This window comes from Nuphar pumila, chromosome 6 (assembly GCF_984573655.1).
Source record: "Nuphar pumila chromosome 6, dmNupPumi1.hap1.1, whole genome shotgun sequence".
In the NCBI taxonomy this organism is placed as follows: Eukaryota; Viridiplantae; Streptophyta; class Magnoliopsida; order Nymphaeales; family Nymphaeaceae; genus Nuphar; species Nuphar pumila.
In genome coordinates this window covers 121,590,364-121,612,774 of record NC_143254.1, presented here as the reverse complement: position 1 = coordinate 121,612,774, position 22,411 = coordinate 121,590,364, and the positions used below count along the sequence as shown (strand labels likewise).

The 22,411-nt window shown below is 38.7% G+C and overlaps 1 protein-coding gene across 1 annotated transcript in view; it reads left to right on the top strand.

Moving 5' to 3' along the window:
• LOC149835980 (uncharacterized) overlaps window positions 1–22,411 on the top strand; it is a 157,152-nt gene that overhangs the window by 101,313 nt on the left and 33,428 nt on the right. Inside the window, exons 9-11 of the mRNA XM_090008886.1 lie at window positions 1,160–1,226; window positions 1,928–2,006; window positions 2,138–2,229. Coding sequence (XP_089865012.1) covers window positions 1,160–1,226; window positions 1,928–2,006; window positions 2,138–2,229 — 238 coding nt within the window. The remainder of the gene's footprint in view (window positions 1–1,159; window positions 1,227–1,927; window positions 2,007–2,137; window positions 2,230–22,411) is intronic.

Genomic DNA, 22,411 nt, shown 5'->3' with positions numbered 1-22,411 from the left:
CATAATATTATATTCCTACCCATTTAAAAGAGTTTCGTCCTCGAAATTAAAACGTACTGAATAAATGTGGGTAGTGATCATACATATCAGCCTCGGGCTCCCAGGTGCACTCATCTAGTCTGTGATGCTGCCAACGCACCTTCTCGAACGGGATCGTCCTACTATGCAGTATCCTCTCTTGACGATCTACAATCTCCACTGGTCTCTCCTCTGTCGTCAAGTCAGGTTGTACGTCTACCACCTCAGAGTGGATTACGTGTGAGGAGTCAGGCATATACTTCCTCAACATCGAGACGTGGAAAACGTTGTGAATCCGAGAAAACCGAGGAGGTAGTGCCACACGGTACGTTGACCCGCCAACGCACTTGAGGATCTCGAAAGGTCCAACATACCGAGGGCTCAACTTCCCCTTCTTCCCGAACCAGACCACACTCTTCGTAGGTGAGATCTGAACAAAAACGTTTAAATTGATTCTTTTTTCTCGATTCCTATGAATTTTAAAATGTCTCGTTTCTCGCTTCTACTTCCCGTATTGTTTCACGCTTCTGCTTCCTAGCCTGACAACCTTGTTTTGAATTGGTTCTAGTGGTGGGTCAGGTTTCAATGAGTTCTAGTTCGGGTCGATTCAAGAACAAAATGGGTTTGGGTACATAATAGATTCGGGTTCGGGTTGGTTTGGGTATGAACGGGTTGGGTCCAAACTGAGTTTGGGTTGGTTCTGTTTTACGGTGCGTGGAACCATTTGGGTCGGCTACAAAGAAGCTTGGGTCCAAACAGGTTCAGATCCATATTCACTGTATGGTTCTCTACAGGTCTGTATTTTGGGCATGACACGAACCCATGGTTCTACTAAGATCCGTTCAGATATGCCTGACGTAGTTACACTCTTAACTGTATGTATGCATATATACCTCTGTTTTTGCATGCCCTGGGTGCATGTGAGCTCATCCATGTGCATAGTTGTTTGTGCCCAATCATGTCTTTGTGTGCGAGTGAATGCATTTGGATTACTGAATGGCTGAACAGTTGGATGGGTTACATATTCACATGCTTTTCTGTATATTTGCGTTATCATTGTATACAATTCACATTTGTCTATTAGATCTTTGACCTTTTGGTATGGATTGCTCAAACACATCTTCTGGTATTATCTGTACAGCTCCTTGATGGCTATTGTGACAAGCATTATTGGGCTTCAGTTTGCTCACACTCTCGTGCTACTTGAGGTCTGAATCCTGTTCTTCACAACACATGAATAATTGTTGATTGCATGTGAAATTAGCTCTTTATATTTTCTCAACATCTGAGCCCAGCTCTTTATGGAAACACATGTTCTGTATCCTTTTATCTTGTCAAATGGATTCATAGCACTATTTTAAGAGCTGAAACTAGAGCAGATGGCGGACATGGTCTATGTTGTTGTAAAGGAAATTTCCTAGTTTGAGCAATGTAATGCTGATTATTTCCCCTTCAACTGTTTACACAAAGGAAATCAAGGAACAAAAGGGACCAAGATACCATTTAATGATAAACATTGCTTGGGGAGAACAGAGGGGGATGAAAACATGAGAAAGCATGCGATAGTCCATCTTTGGTATCTCCTGATTGCATCAATGAATCCCATGCTCTATGATGTAGGATGTATTGTTTCAAAAGTAATATAGATCAATGGCATACAAGATGCATTTGACCTCAAAAGCTAAACATTATCTCAAGATCTTTATCTATTACAAAGTGGTGTTTCCATGAGCACAGCTATACTGGCAGCTATTTCTTCTGCTCATGAGATTTGCCATTTTTGAGGCTTGTTATTTTGAGCTGCAGCAAGATGACCCTTATGGGTTATATTCTAGTCATGATCTATGTATCTAGTAAGTATGATTAGTGCATCAATATCATTTGTTAAACTAAACTGCATACTTTTCAGGACCATAAAGAGAGGATAAACCACTGGTTATTACTATCTTGTTCATTATTGGCCCTTGCCTCATTTCTTGTCCTTATAGGTACTTGCACTTCTCTTTTCAGATGCATATTCTCATGCATTGTACATATTTGTAAATAAAGCTATTCAACTAAATGCAGGTTTATGCTTTATAATTGCCTTTCTGAAATACTAACATTTTTGTCTCTGTAGGAATTCCTTTGAACAAATCTTTGTATACAACTAGTTACATGCTGCTTACATCTGGTTCTGCTGGGCTGGTGTTTGCTGCTATTTACTTAATGGTGAGAAACAAACACCTCTATATACAAATTGACACAATCTCAGTCATTTATGAATATCTTTGAGAGTTGGCACCGCTAGCATGTCCTCGAGCCATATTATACATTGCATGGCACACATTCAGCATCTTGTTGAACAAAAGAATTTTCTTGTTTGGTCATGCTGTTACAAGTTTTCAAGGATGAACTTTTGATACTCTAAATGTGATTCTAGATTTAATTTTGCAGGATCCTTAATGCCTGTGGAAAATTCTTGTGTCTTGTGACATTATTATATCCTGAACATTGTTAACAGTGTGGGGCTTTTAGATTCAATATATACTTGGACAAATTGGGGCAGTCACTGTTGGTGGTTAAACTATAGTCTTGCAAATATTCATAACAGCTTTCTAACACTGAGAGTTTATAATGCCAAATCTTGTATTTTTTCTAGTTCCCATTGTTCTATGTATAGTTCTAATATAAAATGTCATCAACTATGTCACAACATGTAACACCCCACAAATTTTAACCTTAATTATAGTTCAAATATTGAAATTTTGAGAACAAATTTTTTTTGATAAGTATAAATAAATCAGATCTTATAATGCAGAAACGATTTTTAAAACGGCTAAGACTTTGGGCGCGATTACACTAAAGATAACAATCAAATCAAAATGTACGGGATATACAAATTTCAAACCACGTATAATATAAGACTTAAATATGAAGAGTTTTAATTTCATTTCAAATCAGAGTATGAAAACAATACTTTAGTCTCTACATGATCAAATACTTAAAACAAAAAGATCATGAATACCAAGATCGCAAGGTAAGAGTGAACCCTCGAGGATACACCTCGACCAGCCCTTTACTTCAACTACTCATCATACTTTACCTGCATTACCTATTCTCCATAAAACGGGGTCAGACTCGCTAAAGTCTGGTAAAGCAACTCAAACTCAAACTTAAAGAAAACATATCAAGCATTTAAAGGTAAAGACATATTTATTCATCCATGGTCAAGTGATAGACAATGAAACAACGTCCTATGAGTCATTCATTTCAAGCATTCGAACATAAAACATTTAAAAACATTTCATCACTTGATATTCTATTCAACCTTAACTCACGTAATAAAGCATAATCTATATGCATTCAAGTCATACAAATCATCACATAAATATATAAATATATATATATATATATATATATATATATATATATATATATATATATATATATATATGCATCTAAGACATTCAGATCATTGCACCATTTTCATATGCATTCATAATTCTTATAAACAATAAGTCAAATCACATTTGATCATTCCAACGTGAAATACACGCACATACCTTATAATTAATTTAGTTAGATATTCATGATATACATCAATCATGATACATAGGTGTGATATATTTACTTAGACAATCATAATGCAATCATTTGCAATGAAACTATGTAGGCGTGATGTATGATTCACCTAATAAGTCAAAACTAGTCATTTGTAGGCGTGATGTGTCATTCACCTATACGCTAATATAAGCGTCATAGTTATAACCTCATATCAAGCTCTAAAATCAATAAGGATCTGATTATCATATCTGAGTTCAATATATAATCATGATATAATAGAAAAGCCAAATCTATAGATTCATAATTGGCTATCTCAATCAACTCAGAAGATCATCACAATTTATCATAACATTTCATTTATTCATAATAAAGATTTACAAAATCCATGTCGGATGATCTGGTCTGGAAAATGTACAACCTCACAAGGAGTTACCGCCCTATACGGATGGTCTGCCTGGTCTTAGACAATGCACTTTCTTAAAGGAATATACCGTCTTCGTGGGCTACCTGCTCTTGGACAATGTACTTCCTCACAGAGACTTACCGTTCTAGCCGGATTACCTGATCTGGTCATGCACACCTTTACAGAGAATCCTTTGGGAACAGTTCCTCAACGAGTACCATATCCAGTGAAAACTATTGTGATACATGCATCAATACAGTTGACCACTCCCAGGGTCGATAGCCATCAACACAGACATAAGCATGTATACAATCAAAGCATCACATCATATATCACTTCATATGGCATTAAAATTATAAAATCACATATTTAACCAATAAGGCTTCATGAACCAAAGTTTATTATTAAACGTAGACATTTATCGCATGCATTCAAAATTTCATTTCACGTGGCATTTAAATCATAACATACATAAGCATATTATCCTACGCATCATATCATCGCCACAAAGAACATTGCACTTTTTAAATTGAACCTCGAATCATGCGTAAACAAAACATGAGTTCTACGCATGTATACGTGAACATGCACATTTCATAATATGAAGCAACTAAACCTCAACATACATAACTCCTACGTAGTTCGAGATTTGCATACACAATAAAAGTCATATGCATTTTTGTAACACCCCAAAATTTCAAACTTGCGAACTTTTCAGAAAACAGGCAAGAGACTAGAAAAAATTTCTTTCCTCCAAAGTTTGTTTATAGAATCAGCGAAAGACTATTCTTTTGTTAATTCAGAAGGCAAGCTGACAACTTTGGGCACGTTAGCTAAAAGAACAAAAACTCAAAAATTCGGATATCCCAAGGAAAATCCATTACAAACCCAAAACGTCTAGGACGCGAGCTAAGAGAAGGAAGAAGAAGTCTTGAAGCCATCTTGTCATCGTGCCATCGCTCGTGGTATACCTAAACATCACCTGTACCCATAGAATGGGTTAGTTTCGCGAAAAACTAGTAGGTGCACAAGAGAGAGTACAGGAAACTGAATTAAGTATATTTAATTCAGTATGCTAAGCAGTTTAAAGCAGATATGCAGTTAAACAGGTAAGTCGTACAAGCAGGTAAGCAGTGCAACAAGGTAAACAGTGCAAGCGGGTAAGCGGTTCAAAGCAAGTAAGCAGTGCAACAAGGTAAGCAACGCAACTGTCAAACGCAACATGATGATTCATTTGATCGTAAGCTGTGAACTACCACACAACAAGCTTGTTCTCGTTCCTAAAACGGGGTCTCTGCATCTAATTATTATCAGGTCCTCGTTTGTCGCTCTCACTACTTCTAACAAATGCTTTGTTTTGAACCACCTTAAACTATTCTCATCTCTCAAGGCCTTACGCGGCCAGCTGTCATCGGTTATGACTCACCTAAGGCGTCATACTTTCTCAGAAAAACTCACCCTTCCCTAGAAGGTCCAAAACATGATCATGATCTAAGATCGCTAAAGATCTGATTCTCACATCAGGGTTCAGCATGTAATTGTGATCATTGCAAAAATTTTCCTCCTGGTTCCCTCTTTTTCCTTCTCTTTCTCTTTCTAACCTCTATTCTCTTTTTGAAGGGAAATAAAAGATAGAAAAGACGAGAGAATGAAAAAAGAAAAGAAGAGAAGATGAACTCTTTTGCAAAGGTCTCACTTGACCTAAATTTTGAAAAGATTTTGAAATTTTACTCGCCTTCGTTTTGAAAATTTGCGAAAAAATGGAGAGACGAGATTCCTTCGTCGGTACGAGATTCGATCGTTCTTGGCGCCTTTACCATGGGTAATCGAACCAAGGATCGAATTTATACCTTTTGCTTTGCTTAAATATTATCTAAGAATTTATTCTAAATCTAATTCACAAAGAATTATGCTTGTGCAATGCGAATGCAAAGATGTATGCTTTTTAAGAAGAATCATTTTAGAATCTTTGGATTTATCCAAGTGATTTTGAAATAGATTTCAAGATACTTGAAGAAATGATTCAAAGGGTTGAAATCGATTTAGAAAAGTTTGAAGTTTTGGATATGAACTCAAAGTTTAGAATAAACTTGAGTTTTGAGAAAGATAACTCAAAATCCTGGAGTTGGAATCATATCTGAGATCAAAAGACTTGAAAATAGCTTTAAGCTTGTTTTTGAAGAAGGAAGATTCAATATTGAAGATAAAAATTGAAATAAAATTTTAAAGATGAGAATGGAATTTGAATCGGAGATTAAATATGGAAATTCCAAAGTTTAAGTTGAACTTTGGAATATGATCTGGGATATTGAATTGAATTTAAAATCGAATCCTGAAAATGGAAACGAATTTGAATTTTCAAAGTTGAATTGAACTTTGAAATTGGAAATTGAATTTTGAATATAGAAGTGAATTCGAAATTTCAAAGTCATATTGGACTTTGAAAGTGAATTTTGAATTTTGAAATGAGATAGAATTGAGAATAGAAAAATGAATTTGAATTTATAAATAAGAATTGAAGATTGATTTGAGAAATGAAGAAGATATTTGAAGAATCATCTCAAAATCATTTGGATTTTGAAGAAAATTTAAAATAATTAAAAAAATATGATGTAATCTTATCCTAAATGATGAATGAATTAAAAGAATGTTTGAAAATTGAATTTGAAAAGCATATTTCATTTTTTAAGTGAATTGAAATAAGATTGAAAATATAATACATCTTTGACTATGGTCATAAAATGTATTATATGATAATCTATATTTAAATTCAGATAAAGAATAAAATATATTTTGGTGCCTTTATATAGTTTAAAATGAAATTAACTCTCAATATATCCTGACTATGACAATTGATATATATATTAAGTTAATTTCAAGTTAAACTCTGATAAAGAAAGAAAATTTTAGGAAATATGATGATTTTTGAAACAGGATCCAGTGTGGATCTAATGTTATTCTATAAAAGATGAAAACCTTAAGTTTTGTTCGCATTTTGACTATGGCCATAAATGCAAGTCGTCAACTTAGGATTTAATCACCTTTTATTAGAATGGTGCATGTGTCATTCATGTTTCACCATTGTGGATTTTCAGAAATAAAAGAAAGTAATGAAACAGATAATTCATGATATTTACATGGTCATACGTTCTAGGAAATGTAAGGTTCTTATTAATATCTAGCTATTACATCATCTAAATTGAAAAATCCTTCAACTAAGAAAGAAAATAATATTTTCCATGTATTCTTGCAAAACAGAGTTAGCTTATGGCAGAGATATAAAATGTGAAGGAAACTAAAAGATTGTTTTAAGAATAAAAGGCCTATAAAGATGCCTATATACTATTGAGGGGAAATTATATGAAGGTGCACATGTATTTAGTAAGTGTTGTGATGAATGGGCAAATGAGGTAGGAGCTAAGTGCCATGGAGAGAGTGTTGTGACAGGGTATGAATGCAGGAAATGTTTGAAAATGAAAGTGTGATGTAGCTGACAGGTAGCAGATGGGTGTAACTGTGGTAGAATACGCAAGATGGGAGTGGAACAGGTGTAAGAATGTGGCTGGAGTGTATGAATGAAGTGCGGCACAGAGTGTAAGGAGTTACAACAGATATATGTTGTAGCCTGCAAGTGATAATGGGCATAGGCTGTGATTAGTGTAGTTGCTAGGGAGGGTAGGTACTGTGATATATTAACATGCAAAGCTCGAAGTGCTATGCTGGTGAGGGAAGATTGAGGTAGGTGCAATGTATGTATTGTGAAGAGTGTGCAACTGCTGGGTGTTAGTGAAGCTGAAGTGACAATGACAATGGGTGTAATAGGCAGCTCTGGAGAATGCAGAAAGTGTTGGAAAAGAGGGGCTGTAAATGTAGGCTGGTGATGAAGGTAGGCTGAAAACATACAGGTACGGTGATGTGAATGAAGTGGGTGAAAGATTTGCAATGCTCGAATTCTTCCACGCGTGAAAGCTGAGAGAGAGAGAGAGAGAGAGAGAGAGAGAGAGAGAGAGAGAGAGAGAGAGAGAGAGAGAGAGAGAGAGAGAGAGAGAACTGATAACCAAAATTGTATGGGTCGGCTGCTATTCTAATCCCTTTATAATAACATACTAATACAAAGATTAGGGTACTAAAATACCCTTATTACAAGAGAATAAATTACTCAGTGCCATTAATGAAATGGCAATGATCACGGGTCTGGATCTCCTAACCCGTGACCCGTAACAAGAGATACACTTCTTTTCACCCTCCCTTAAGTTGCGCATGGTCTTGAACCATGAACAACTTGTTTTTTAACATCCAAAATATGTCTTTTGTCAGCCCTTTTGTAAATATATCCGCCACTTGATCTGTAGTTTGTACAAATTCGGGCTCAATCTTTTTTTCTTCTACTTTTTGTCTCACAAAATGCTAATCTATTTCAATATGTTTGGCACGACTGTGATGGATTGGATTAAAAGACATACTAATGGCACTCTGGTTGTCACACAAAAGAAGTGATCGAGAGATCGATTCTCCTACTTCTGTCAGTAAATGTCTAATCCAAGTAGCTTCAGCAGTGGCTGTAAAACCCAGTTAAAAAAAAAAGAGATCGGACCCGGGTCGGGTCCAGACCCGACCCAGATCCAACCCGTGCCCAGGGCAACCCACAGAGGGGGGGGGGGATCGCCGGCGACACAGGGGGCGGGCCCTGTGTGTGCGCCTCCTTTTAAAAAGGCGAGAGGGGAGGGCTTACGAGCCTCTCCCCCGACTCTCTCTCATCTCTCCCCCTCTGTCCCTGTCTCTCCCTCTCCGACTCCATCTCCCCCTCGTTCCCTCACTCTCCCTCTCCGGCGAGCTCCCTTCACGACAACCACTCTCCGGCGAGCTCCCTTCACGACAACTACTCCCCGGCGACCTCCCTTCTCTCCGGCAGCCTCAGGTGAGTACCCTCCCTCTCACTGTCTCCTCTCTCGATAATAGCAGGCAGGGGGCCAAAGGCCCCTGCGACTCTCTCTCTCTCTGTTTACGTTCCGGCAGGGGGCCATCCAAATTGATGATGGTAACGAGTTCCAAGAGTAGTTAAAGCTTCTCAACATACATGCTAGAGGGTTGGAATCCTGTTGAAGACCAAGACCAAATCATTTGGCTTGTGGATTGACTGAGCGCTTTTAGAGTTTCTTTGCTACATTATGCTTTGCTATAACCAGACATGGATTGGTTGCCCCAAAATGCACTAATAGGGTCCTGGTCCTTCAACGAGGAAGAAGACCTTGTGTGGCTGGTATCTCTCAACAAGGTGCAAACTGAATTAAAACTTGAAGAAATGCTGCATTCTTTGGCTTGAAGAAGCTGCCCCTCTTCTTTTCAAAAATCCAGCAGGGGCCGATGGCCCCTGCCTTTTTTTTCATGAACGACAGGGGCCATTGGCCTCTGCCTCCTCTTTGAAAGCCGCAGGGGGCCTTTGGCCCCAGCGCTGCCTCTCTCTGCTCGTTTCCTTGGCAGGGGCCATCGGCCCCTGCCCCTTTCTTTTAAAATATGGCAGGAGCCGAAGGCTCCTGCCCCTCCCTTCTTTAAAACCCAGCAAGGGCCTCCTAAGGCCCTTGCCCCTCTTTTTGAAGACCCAGCAGGGGCCGATGGCCCCTGTCCCTCTCTAAACCGACAGGGGCCTCTGGCCCTTGTCCCATTTTCTGTCGAGCAAAGCTCGGCAGGGGTCATTTGGCCTCTGTCTCATCTTCTGAGGGCCGCAGGTGGGCATTTGGCCCCTGCGACCCCCTCTTTCTCTCGTTTTGCCTTCCGACAGGCCAACAGAAGGTGGTGGGAAGCTCCCTTCCATTCGAGGTAGGACTGCTGGCAAGGGCCATTGGCCCTTGCCACATGATTCTTCAGGACTCGGCAGGGGCCCTTGGCCCCTGCCTCGTTCTTTTAGAAAGCCGACAGCGGCCAAAGGCCCCTGTCTCATCTTTTGGGAAGCTAGCAGGGGCCTTTGGCCCCTGCCGCCCGAATATGTCCGACTGGCAGTGGAAATAAGCCCCTGCTCGACCTTTGTTCCGTTTTCAGTTAAGATTCATGCTAATATCGTACTCTTGCAGTGTTACGCAATGGAGCCCGTTTGCGCCCCGCGAACTAAACCAACGATCACCTACGCTCATAGACGACTTCTTCCTCGCAATACCCCAAGGTAGGAGAAGTTGCACAAAGACTTAAATAATTAAATCGAGCTTAAATAATTAACGATTAAAAGGACTTAATTACATATTTATATACATATACGTATATAAGTACATTTTTAATTCAAGGATGCGGTTTCACGATCCTTGTCCTTTGCTTTCACATTTCCTGTTTCTGTTTGCCGTCGCGCTTTGCGCCCAGGCTTTTGCTTTCGTATTTACTACTTGTTGTCTTTTAATTTAGGGACGCGGTTTCACGATCCTTGTCCTTTGCTTTCGCGTTTCCTGTTTCTGTTTGCCGTCGCGCTTTGCGCCTAGGCTTTTGCTTTCGTATTTACTACTTGTTGTCTTTTAATTCAAGGACGCGGTTTCACGATCCTTATCCTTTGCTTTCGCATTTCCTGTTTCTGTTTGCCGTTGCGCTTTGCGCCCAGGCTTTTGCTTTCGTATTTATTATTTGTTGTCTTTTAATTCAAGGACGCTGTTTCACAATCCTTGTCCTTTGCTTTCACATTTCCTGTTTCTGTATGCCGTCGCGCTTCACACCCAGGCTATTGCTTCTCACATTATTGTCTTTTGTTTTTGCCTTGCCATCGACTCAACGTATTTGGGAGGAATACCTTTTCCACTATTTTACCCAATATGTTTTGAGAAAATCCTTGATCTGGGACAAGATCAAGTTGTTGGGTGATGGGTTCTTTTGCGAAGCCCATTTACCAAGACCAGTGTCGAGACGTGCATAGCACCCATACACTGCGTCCTCGGATGCGAGATTCGAGAAAATCACATGCCATATGTAGGCAAGTTGTTGATCGTTTCAAAAGATTTAGAATGTTAAAATAACTTTTTAAAACATTATATCTTTGCGAAACACACTCTTGAGGCTCCTATATCCCTTTCCTCGTAATATACTCTTGAACATGCGAGGCATGTTAGTATTACGACGATTGGATGAGATGGTCTTATGACCTCGATTAGTGCTTTGTGCACGTTGTTGAAAACACATATAAAAAAAATGGAATCGCCTTCATAGGCAAGATGCTCGTTTTGGTCTAATGGACCAGAGCATGAAGAATTAGGCAACAGCTAAGAAACCCCGTCGCGCTCGATTCAACCTGGCTTCGTCAAGAGAGAGGACGAAGGGTACCAACTCTGATGGACAAACCATTTATAGCTTTTTACGGGCAAGAGACCCGTCTTCCCTAGTCATCGGAGGTTAGGGGGGATAGGGGCTACATAAGTTAGCCTAACACTTCTGCAGAAGTTGGATGCATCCCTATCAGGCCTTGGGGACTTACTCTCTCGACCATCGGTCGTCTCCATAGGAATAAGATTCAGTCAGACAACCGAGGTATCTTAAAATACTTAACATAATAAACACTCGGCTTGGTCTTGACTATTTCGACTCACGTGCCATGTATATACCTGCATGGCCGGTTAACAAGTAATAACTAAATTGAGCATGCTCACCTTTCAGTTTGTTGTACTTAGCTTGTTTCTCTAGTTTATCTGCTTAGTTTGCTCGTTACTAACTGCTGCATAAATTATTTATGCCTAATTTAATTCTTTCTGTTTTTGTGCTCACCTACTAGTTTTTTGCAAAACTAACCCATTTCATGGGTACAGGTGACGAATAGGTGCATCACAGACGATGACGCGACTGCGAGATGACTTCAGGATCCACTGTTTCTGCTCGTAATTCTTTTCCTGGACATTTTGGTTTTTGTTACAGTTTCCCTGGAGGGAATCCAAATTTTGTACAAACTTGACACTCTCTTTTAATAGAAGAAATGGTTTCCTAAGTATTATTGCAGATCATCCATGGTAAATCTTTGTTCTCTCGCTAACGTGCCCAAAGTTGTCAAACTTGTCCCTTTTCTTTTAAAGAAATCGTTTCCGCTGATTTTAAAAATAAACTCTGTAAAGAAAAGAAAATTTTCAACTATTTCAAGGAAATTATGAAGTTCAAATATTTGGGGCGTTACAGTGGCGACTGCCATTGACCTGTATTCAGCCTCTGTACTGGATCTGGCAACAGCCTTTTGTTTCTTACTACTCTAAGAAACCAAATTCATCCCAACAAACACATAATAGTCGGATACTGATCTGCATTCATCTGGATCTCCCGCCCAGTCCGCATCAGAATAAACAATGATCTCATATGCATTTTGCCTATTGGTCTTTCTCTTATATAAGAGGCCATCCCCAATCGTTCCCTTCAGATATCGAAGTGTTCGTTTAACCGCTTCCATATGCTCTTCACATGGTGCATGCATAAACTGAGATACTTGATTCACAGAGTAAACTATATTAGGGCGAGTAAAAGTGAGGTATTGTAACATACCCACTATGCTACGATACTGTGTGGGATTTTCATATGGATCTCCCTCTTGAGAGCTAAGCCTTTGGTAAAGAATGCTAGGAGTTCCCAAGGGCTTGCAGTCTTTTATACCCGCTTTATTGAGAACATCAATGGTATACTTATGTTGAGTGAGAGTCATCTCTTCGGGGGTACTGTCGACTTCAACTCCAAGAAAGTATCGTAGTTTGCCAAGGTCCATTTTGAACCTCTGATTCAAGAGATGTTTGACTTCTTCAATGTGCTCATTGGAATTACCAGTGATGATAATATCATCTACATATATCAACAACAGAGTAACTGTGTCTTGGTTCTTAAATATAAATAAGGAGTGGTCAAGAAGAGATTTCTTAAAACCATATTTTTGTATTTCAAGAGAAAAATTATCGAACCAAGATCGAGATGCTTGCTTAAATCTATATATCGCCCTTTTTAGTCAGCATACATATTTTTTAGGATTGCCTTCTGCGTAACCAGTGGGTTGTTCCATGCATACTTCTTCTCTCAAATTTCCATGAAGAAAGTCATTCTTCACATCAAGTTGGCTAATAGTCCATTGATGTTCAATAGCTAAAGAAAGTATGACTCTGATTGCCCCCATTTTCACCACTGGACTAAAGGTTTCATCATAGTCCTGTCCTTGCTCCTGTGTAAAACCTTTGGCTACAAGTCTCGCCTTGTATCTCTCTATAGTTTCATCTGGTTTATACTTTATTTTGTACACCCTTTTCGAACCAACAACATTTCTGTCAGGTGGTCTTGGTACAACATCCCACGTACCACATTCATGTAGAACTTTCATTTCCTCATTCATTGCTTCAATTCATCTTCTGAAATTTGATGCTTGGGAGAATGTTGTGGGTTCATCTTCTTTTCTTAAGGCTGTTAGAAAGAGTTGAAAATCTAATGAGAAATTTTCATAACTAACCCATCTTTCAATTGGATGACGAGAACAAGTGGATCTTCTAGCATCAACGATGTTGGATGTAGAGGATGTGTCCATTTCTGGATTAACTATGGTGGGCGGCTCTCTTTCTCGTCGAGTGTAAACAAGACCTTTATACCTTTCTGGATCCAAAGTTGGGTCTGTATTTTCATGGGCAATCATCTCATCAGCAGACATAGATTCCTTATCCTTTTGAGTACAATTTGAGGGGTAGACATCACTAGCTCCAGAGAAAAGTTCATAATTCAGCCAAGGATAATAAGTCTCAATTTTAGAATTTGATTTTGAAGAGCTAGTACATTGACAATCAAAATTCAATTCATCGAAGATGACATTTCTTGATATTTTGATGCGCTTGCTCACTAGATCATAGCACCTGTACCCTTTATAGTCATCAGCATAACCCACAAACCTGCACTTCAGGGCCTTGTCCTGAAACTTATGTCTCATTGAACTATCAACATGAACATAGCATAAACAACCAAACACACGCAAATCATGATAGTTGGGATGTGCACCAAATAGAGAAAAGTAAGGAGACTTGTTTTCCAAAATAGTCATGGGCAATCGATTTATCACATCAACTACAGAATGAAAGGCATCTGTTCATAAAGTAATCAGAAGATTACTATCTTGCATCATGCTCATCGCACTCTCAACAATATGGCGATGCTTCCTTTCAGCAATCCCATTCTGCTGAGGTGTGTGTGGGCAAGACACCCTTCTCCTTATCCCTTTACTTTGAAGAAAGTTAGTAAAGTCAATGGAAGAAAATTCACCTCCTCCGTTACATTGGAAATTAAGGATGTTTTCAGAAAATTGGTTTTTGACAAAGGAATGGAAGTTTTAGAACAACTTGAAAGTCTCAGATTTGTGTTTCATGAAAAATATCCAAGAATAACGAGAATAATTGTCAACAAATATAAGATAATATCTAGTTCCAGATATGGAAGCAACTGGGGCAAGCCCCCAAACATCAGAACATATAATCTCAAAAGGTCTTGAAGCTCTTTTATTTATAGAATGAAAAGGTAAGACATGACTCTTACATAAGAGACAACTAGAACATTTGTTGTCATTGACATTTATTCCTAAGCTTGACTTGGGAATGAGGTTATTTGAAACAAGCTTTTCAATGAAACTACTACTGCAATGACGTAGACGACCATGCCAAAGATTTGACTTATTGAGTTCAGAGACACTAAAGACACATGTAGAATTCTCAGAAGGCAACGATGAGTGAAACTTCAAGTTTGGGTCTGCAGGGTGAATATGTGTTGAAGGATCTTCTTGAAAAACATACATATTGCCTTGTCGTTTTCCTCTAGCGAACGTCTCCTTTGTGCAGAGGTCCTTGACAAGAACAGAAGAGGGAGTAAATTCAACTGAGGCTTTGATATCATCAACTAGTTTAGAAACTGAAACAATGTTTTTCTTGATGTTAGGAGCATAAAAAACTTTTGAAAGGTTGATAGAAGATTCTGACAAGGGTATAATGGAGTTTTCAATATGAGAGATAGAGTGGTGGGATCCATCGCCAGTAACTATACTACTTCTACCAATGTAAGGAACAAGGTTTAGGAGCTTACCGGCATCACCAGTAACGTGAGTCGCTGCGCCAGAGTCCACGTACCAAGTACCTTGCTCATTCTGTTTCAGATTCAATCCTGCTAAAGCTGACAACAATAACTCATTTACTTCTCTGCTGGTCCTTGTACTGTCTGTGCCTCTCTTTGCTTCAGTTTATGTCGATTTTCCTTTATTTTGGGGATTAAACCAACAGTTAGCTTTGATATGCCACTTTTTATTACATAGAAAGCAAGTAGGAATTGGCCTCAATCTTTGTGGATTGATATATGTGTTGGGTGTAGGCAATAATCCACGGCCTCCTTGACTACTTCTCCCTTGTCCTCCTTTTCCCTTGATATTATAGCTTCCTCGTCCTCGTGTATAAGTAATCCCTGTAGCAAGAACTTCTTGTGCCCCAGTATGCATAGATGATTCTTTAGAAAATCCCTTTAGGTTCATCTCATATTGTAATAATTTTGCATGCAGATCTTCAAAGTTGGGCAGCTCAGGTAAACATAACAAAGAAGTAACAATCATATAATAGTCGGGTCCCAATCCACTGAGAGTTTGTTGTACCAAATCTTTATCAGTTACTGCACATCCAACAACTGTCAGTTGATCTGTGATAACCTTCATTTTGTTCAAGTATTCCATGATGATCATGAAATCCTTTCTTAACATTTGAAATTCTCTTTTAAGAAACATAATTCTGGCCTGAGAAACCTGTGAGTATGTCTGAACAAGTCTGTCCTAGAGTTGCATGGCAGTCCAGTCATCTGGAATTGCTACAAGCACCTCTTGTGACAGTGTAGATGTAATGTAAGCAACTAGCGCTTGGTCTCTTTTAATCCAAGCTATAAATTCAGGATTTCTAACATATACCGTAGTAGATGCTTCTTTGTTGTCACTTTCTTCTCGTGATATGAACTCGGGAGGAACTGGAACAGATCCATCTAGATGTCCGGAAAGATCCTGACTCCTAATGAAAGATATGATTTGCCTCTTCCAAGTCAAGAAATTAGAATTGTTTAATTTTTCAGACACAAGTTGACTAAGGAAGCTTGAAGAAAGGACCGACTGAGTAGGAAGTGAATCCATGTTTCACAGTATTAAGAGTGTGTCTGGCACAATCTGTCTACAGTTTCTGTAACCCTTTTTTTTTGCAGAAACTAATTCAGATCAATGTCTGATTTAAAACAGATATTGAATATCTTTCAGATTTCTAATTTTCAGAAGAGAATGAATACTGAATATGAAAACCACAAAAAAATATGTGAATAGGAATTCACACTTAGTGTTGACACAGTGCTTTCAAGCTAAAAGAGATTAAATGGTAGAAATGAGGGTAACGTCAGGTTTGAGCCTGGTCAGATCTGATCAGGGTTGTGGCTGGATCAAATAAGAACCCGATTACGTGATTAGATCACGCTTTGATCGAAAACAATAAACAATATATGTTGACGACAGATTGAAGAATGAGAGAAGGGATTGAGATCGATTACCTGGACTGAGTTAACTCATATTTATCAAAGAAGAAAGTTTGATCAGATCTGATTAACGTCAGATCTGATCGAGATCAAGAGGCAAAGAAAAATAAGGTGAGACAGATCTGATTACCGTCAGATCTGATTAACGTCAGATTTGATCGAGAAGAAAATGGAGGAATGAATATTCAGACGAGATTAAGGAAACAGACAGAAGAAATAATTTTCTTGACTTAGAAGAGAAAATCGATAGGGTTCAGATCTTTCAGATGTACCTTTGAGATCGATTCCAGGTCCAGCTGTAACCTGACTCTGATACCATGAAAGATTTGCAATGCTCGAATTCTTCCACGCGTGAAAGCTGAGAGAGAGAGAGAGAGAGAGAGAGCAGAGAAAACCGATACCCAAAATTGTATGGGTTGGTTGCTATTCTAATCCCTTTATAATAACATACTAATACAAAGATTAGGGTACTAAAATACCCTTATTACAAGAGAATAAATTACTCAGTGCCATTAATGAAATGACAATGATCACGGGTCTGGATCTCCTGACCCGTGACCCGTAACAAGAGATACACTTCTTTTCAAATGTACAGGGAAACTATGAAGGTTACGGCAGGTGGACTGGGTAGTTTGGAGGTTGATGAAACAACAATCGGCATAACAGTATGAGTGAAGGGATGTAGTAGGTGAATAATGCAATTGAGTATAAGTGTGTTAGGTGGTATATACAACAAGTAGTGAGGGTGTTATGAGTAGCTGTGAACACAACGGGTGGTGTGTGTGTGTGTGTGTGAATATGAAGTGAAGAAGGCGTTGGCATCCAAAGCTGGTTCAGCTGGTCCGGATGAGATGACGACTGATGAATCGAGCAATCTCAAGGAACCCTACAGTATCTTTTCCCTCAAATGTATTCTTCAACTTCTCATCACATCTGATCTCCTTCTTGTTTGAAGGATCCAAACCTCCATCGCTGGATGCTCCCACATAATGTTACAGTGAATGTTGTCTAGGGAGACTGTGAATCGCCTAAATTAAGGCCACGCAATCCAAGATTTCAAACATGGATGAGGCTGTCTAGGCCCAGGAATTTCAGTTGACAGTTTGCTGCATTTGAAAAATGCTGATTTCTGATCATGTTTCGTTAGCTCACCTATTTTCAAGTTTCCACCTTCATGAGATCCCAACAGTAAAACCAAAATGATGAATTCAAAATAGAGGATTTCCTGTACAGGAATCAAAATATCTAAAACATTCACACTATCATAATGGACTATATTAGAACAGAACATCTGGAATTTTGGCAGGAACAGGGCACAAAATAATAAAGCAGATGGTGGGCCACTCTAAACACCATATACTATATACTTGTTGATAAAACCTAAGCCTTATGAGTTAATAAAAAGAAAGGAACGATCAGCTTACCTTGGCACGGCTGGTTTGTGGATTCCTTTCAACAGCTACAAGCCAGTCATTAGTAAAGGAATTTCCATAGTATTAACCGATAAGCTTAACCAACTGATATGGGTAAGATGGCTCAGGGAATCAGGACAATAACTCAATTTTTAACAAGCAAATCAAGTGTTCTTATATAACTTCAACCAGTGAATCCCAACGGTGTTATTGATGGTATCTTACTCTGGTTGAGGTCAGCCACATCAATTGATTGACTCCAAGAAATCGCCTTGAAGTTTGGTATGCGGGGGATAAGGTGACCAGATTATGTATTAGGAGCCCAGCCAATGGATATGGATGGCGATTTTCAGGACCAGTTCTATACAATACTATGACATACAGAAAAGTATGTAATACATGATGCAAGAGATATACAGGTATGTGGATGATTTAAGAATGAGGTAAAAGAAAGAAAAGAAGGAAAAAATACAAGATAAAATAAATAAATAAATAAATAAATAAAAGAAATAAAAAATAAAATAAAATAAAGAAAAAATAAAGAAAAAAGAAATAAATAAATAAATGAAACCAGAGAGATCACTAAGCATGTAGAAATTTTGGCCATTTACTTGACCACAAAACTCCTACACGGTAAAATTAGAGAAAATATAACTTGAGAGATAAACTCAACTAATGCATGAGCTGATAATAACCACTATATGTTGTAACTAGCTACCTAATGGTTTCAACAATCCACGGCTAGATTGGCAGACAGCTTAGCACTATGTCTTGGTCCAAAACCAGGTAACTTGAGTGAAGTTAGTAATTGATCGTTATCACCACATATATACTTCCTAAAAGGTAAAGACCAGAACCAATCAACAAGGAATTCTACCCTTAAGGCCAAGGGGATTATCTACAGAATTGATGGAGTTCACTCAAGGATTTGATAATCATGAAGATCAAGATGGGTAAGAAGCCACATCCAGGAAAGCCACTCCCAGGCAAAGAAAAATGTGGATCCCTAGCCGGAGTTGGAGAGAGCAGATTTCACAACACAGAGACCATAACTTTCAAAAGGTTACCATAGTGGGAGGAAGGCCCAAACAATCCAAAGGTCAACCTTAGTGGACTGATTTAAGGAAAGTAAAGTAGCTTGCCTCAATGCTTTCAGAAACAAAACTGGTAGGATTGGGGTTTAGCAAACAGGAGTGACCAAAACAAAGGGCTGAGACAATGAAAACATCATAATTGATAGGCATGGATGGATGATAATACTGGATGACTACTAAGCTATGATGGCAATATGTGATGAGCCACTCATACGAGGGATGTGATGAATAAGTGCAGTTACGTTGCTACAACAAGAATCAAAATCAGAGTGGACAATGATGCAGGGATGAACAAATGTCATGAAATGCCATATGTTAATATACAGATGCAGGGTAAATAAAAGGGCAGAGATAAAATAACGTGTTAATGCTCATGCATTCAAAGGATTTAACAAACGTATGATGCAGAACACACACTTGAAACTAATGTAGAGCGATTGACATAAACAACGGTGTTAAAGCAGAAAACTAAAACACACGATGAGATAAAATCAAGCAAAATAGAGATGGTCATGTCACTGAGACTATATAAGCCTAAAATTTGTAGTAAAGAGAAATGCAGACAGAGGCTGGATTGATGTACAGGAGAATGATACAAATGTATACTGAAGATTGGCTGTAAGAGGATATGCATACGATAATAAGACTCAGGGGAGAGCATACACATACGCTAAATCAAAAGTAAATGCAGGATTTGCAGAGGTAAGATACCTGTTTATACTACCTTAAAACATGAACGTATGCTGAACTTAAAAGGGATGGAAATGCCTGTTTGATGCTACAGCAACGAAATGTGAATATATATTATAATGAGATTAGGAATATGTGTTTATGCTATAGCAAAGCATAAACACATGTTCATACTGGGATTCAAGAGGTGAGGCCTTTCGTTTACACCTTAACTAAGCATAAAGATCTACTATAAACGATGAATAAAAGAAAAATTCCAACGAAGCGTGAATCAGTAAAAGGAGATGAGGAAAATAATTCAGAGGAAACGATGCTGCAGAGTTAAAAGCTTTACAAAACTGATGACAAATCAAGGGCTGGCTGTGATGTCGAATGAGGAAAGGCAGATAGAAGAGCATGAACAGACAATAAAAATACAACGAACAATCTAATATAATGAAATTCAAGGCAATAATGAAATGCGATAAACTGGAATGAACAATCTAGTATAATGAAATTCAAGGCAATAATGAAATTCAAAGCAATAATGAAATGCGATGCTATTAAAACAAGAAATCAAATGCAAAAGATAGATAGAATAAAGAGAAAGAAGAAAAAGGGATTAAATGATGGAATCGATGGATTCCGTTAATATTGCCTTTTTGTAAACCGAATTTGTTATATACAAATCGAGGTTACAAATGATGCGTTAATGGGGCAGAAGCAAGAAAAGAAAATGATTCAAAAGGGGAGGAGGAGAAGACTCTTACCGATTGTTAATCTTCAACTGAAGAGGGAGTGGAATTTCCTTTGAGCGCCCTGCAGGCCCGATCTAAAAAAAAAAAGATTTAACAAAAGAAAGAGAAGCAGGGAAAAGGAAGAAAACAGAGGGAGAGAATGGGGAAGAAGGAGGAGATGTGTGAAGGAGAAGAGCACATGGAAGGGTGAAAAGCGGTGAGGAAGAAGGATCGAGAAGAGAAGTGTCGAACATGGGGAGGTGAAGGCGATTGTGAATGAGAAGAGGGGTGTTGGGGTGAAGAGGCGGTGAAGGAGAAGGAGACCCCTGCAGTTGTTTAAATAAGGTGAAGAGGAAGAATCGAGAACGATGGAGAGGGTGGAGGGCCATCGCCTCTCTCACTCCTCCTCGAGGTTTTTCTCGCAACGGAAGGCCGTTGGGGTTTTACAATGGAGGTCCCTTGCATTTTTCAGAAATTTCAAAAAAGTTTTTAGAAAAAGAGCTTTTCAAAAAAAAAGGATTTTTGGTTAAGAAAACGGACTTCAGAAAAGGAGGGTAAACTAATTTTTCGAATTTTTGAATGAAAGACCCGAAAATGTAAGGAAAATGTGAGGATTTTAACAAGCGAGACCCAAATGAGGTTTTTGAAGCAATTTTGCAAAAAATTTTAATTTTGTGATATAAGGATTTTAAAAAATGAGGCTTCTGAGAAAAGTGCATGATTTATTTTAGAAAATAAACTCTAAAATGGATCTGGATCTAATTTTTTTAGAAAATATTGGGTTTGGATCTCAAATTATGATTGAATCCAGATAAAACACCCGAGAAAATTCAAAGAATTGATTTTTTTGAAGAATAAGAGATTCAGACTCAGAATTGGTTCCGGATATCCGATTTGGGTCCAAGATTGGGTCAGATATGAAAATTGAGTCTAGATTCCAGCGAATCCGAGAAATGAATGGAAATTTGAAAAATTTGGGGTGTTTACAGTAATCATGCTAAAGCAGAAAGCCAAAACTATAGATTCATAAGTGGCTATCCCAAACAATCTCGGAAGATCATCACAACTCACCATAACTTTTTATGGTAATCAAAAACATAAGTTCCATGTCGGATCACTAAGTCTGAAAAAAAGTACGACCTCACGAGGAATTAACCCCCTAGAGGGTATACCTGGTCTTGGACGACACACTTCCTCACAGGAGTTCACTGTCTTTACGGCTACCCGCTCTTAGACAGTGTACTTCCTCACAGAGATTCTACAGCTCTAGCCGGATTACATGGTCTTGATCACCGCCCTAGATGGTATACCGGGTCTTGGATCATACACTTCCTCACAGGAGTTCACCGTCTTTGCGGCTACCCATTCGTGGACAATGTACATCCTCACAGAGAATCTACCACTCTAGCCTGTTACCAAAACTTGGAAATGTATAACCTCACAAGAAATATCTGGTCTTGGACCATACATTTCCTCACAGGAGTTCACCGTCTTTGCGGCTACCCGCTCTTGGACAGTGTACATCCTCATAGAGAATGTACCACTCTAGTCGGGTCACTTGGTCTTGATCGTACATACCCCCACAGAGAATCCTTTGGGAACCCGATCCCCAACAAATGTCATATCTAATGAAAATCATTGTGATACACGCATCAACACAAATGACCGCTATCAGGGTCGATAGCACTATTACAATCAACAAGATCAACGCCAGATCACCTGGTCTGGGAAATGTATAACCTCACAAGGAATTCTGCCTAGATGGTATACCTGGTCTTGGACCATACACTTCCTCACAGGAGTTCACCGTCTTTGCAGCTACCCGTTCGTGGACAGTGTACATCCTCATAGAGAATCTACCACTCTAGCCGGTTACTTGGTCTTGATCATACACGCCCTCGCAGATAATCCTTTGGAGATCAAGTCTTCAACAGATATCATACTCAGTGATACATGCATCAATACAATCGACTGCTCCGAATAATTAACCGCTCTTGGGGTCAGTAGCCACAATATGGGCACAAG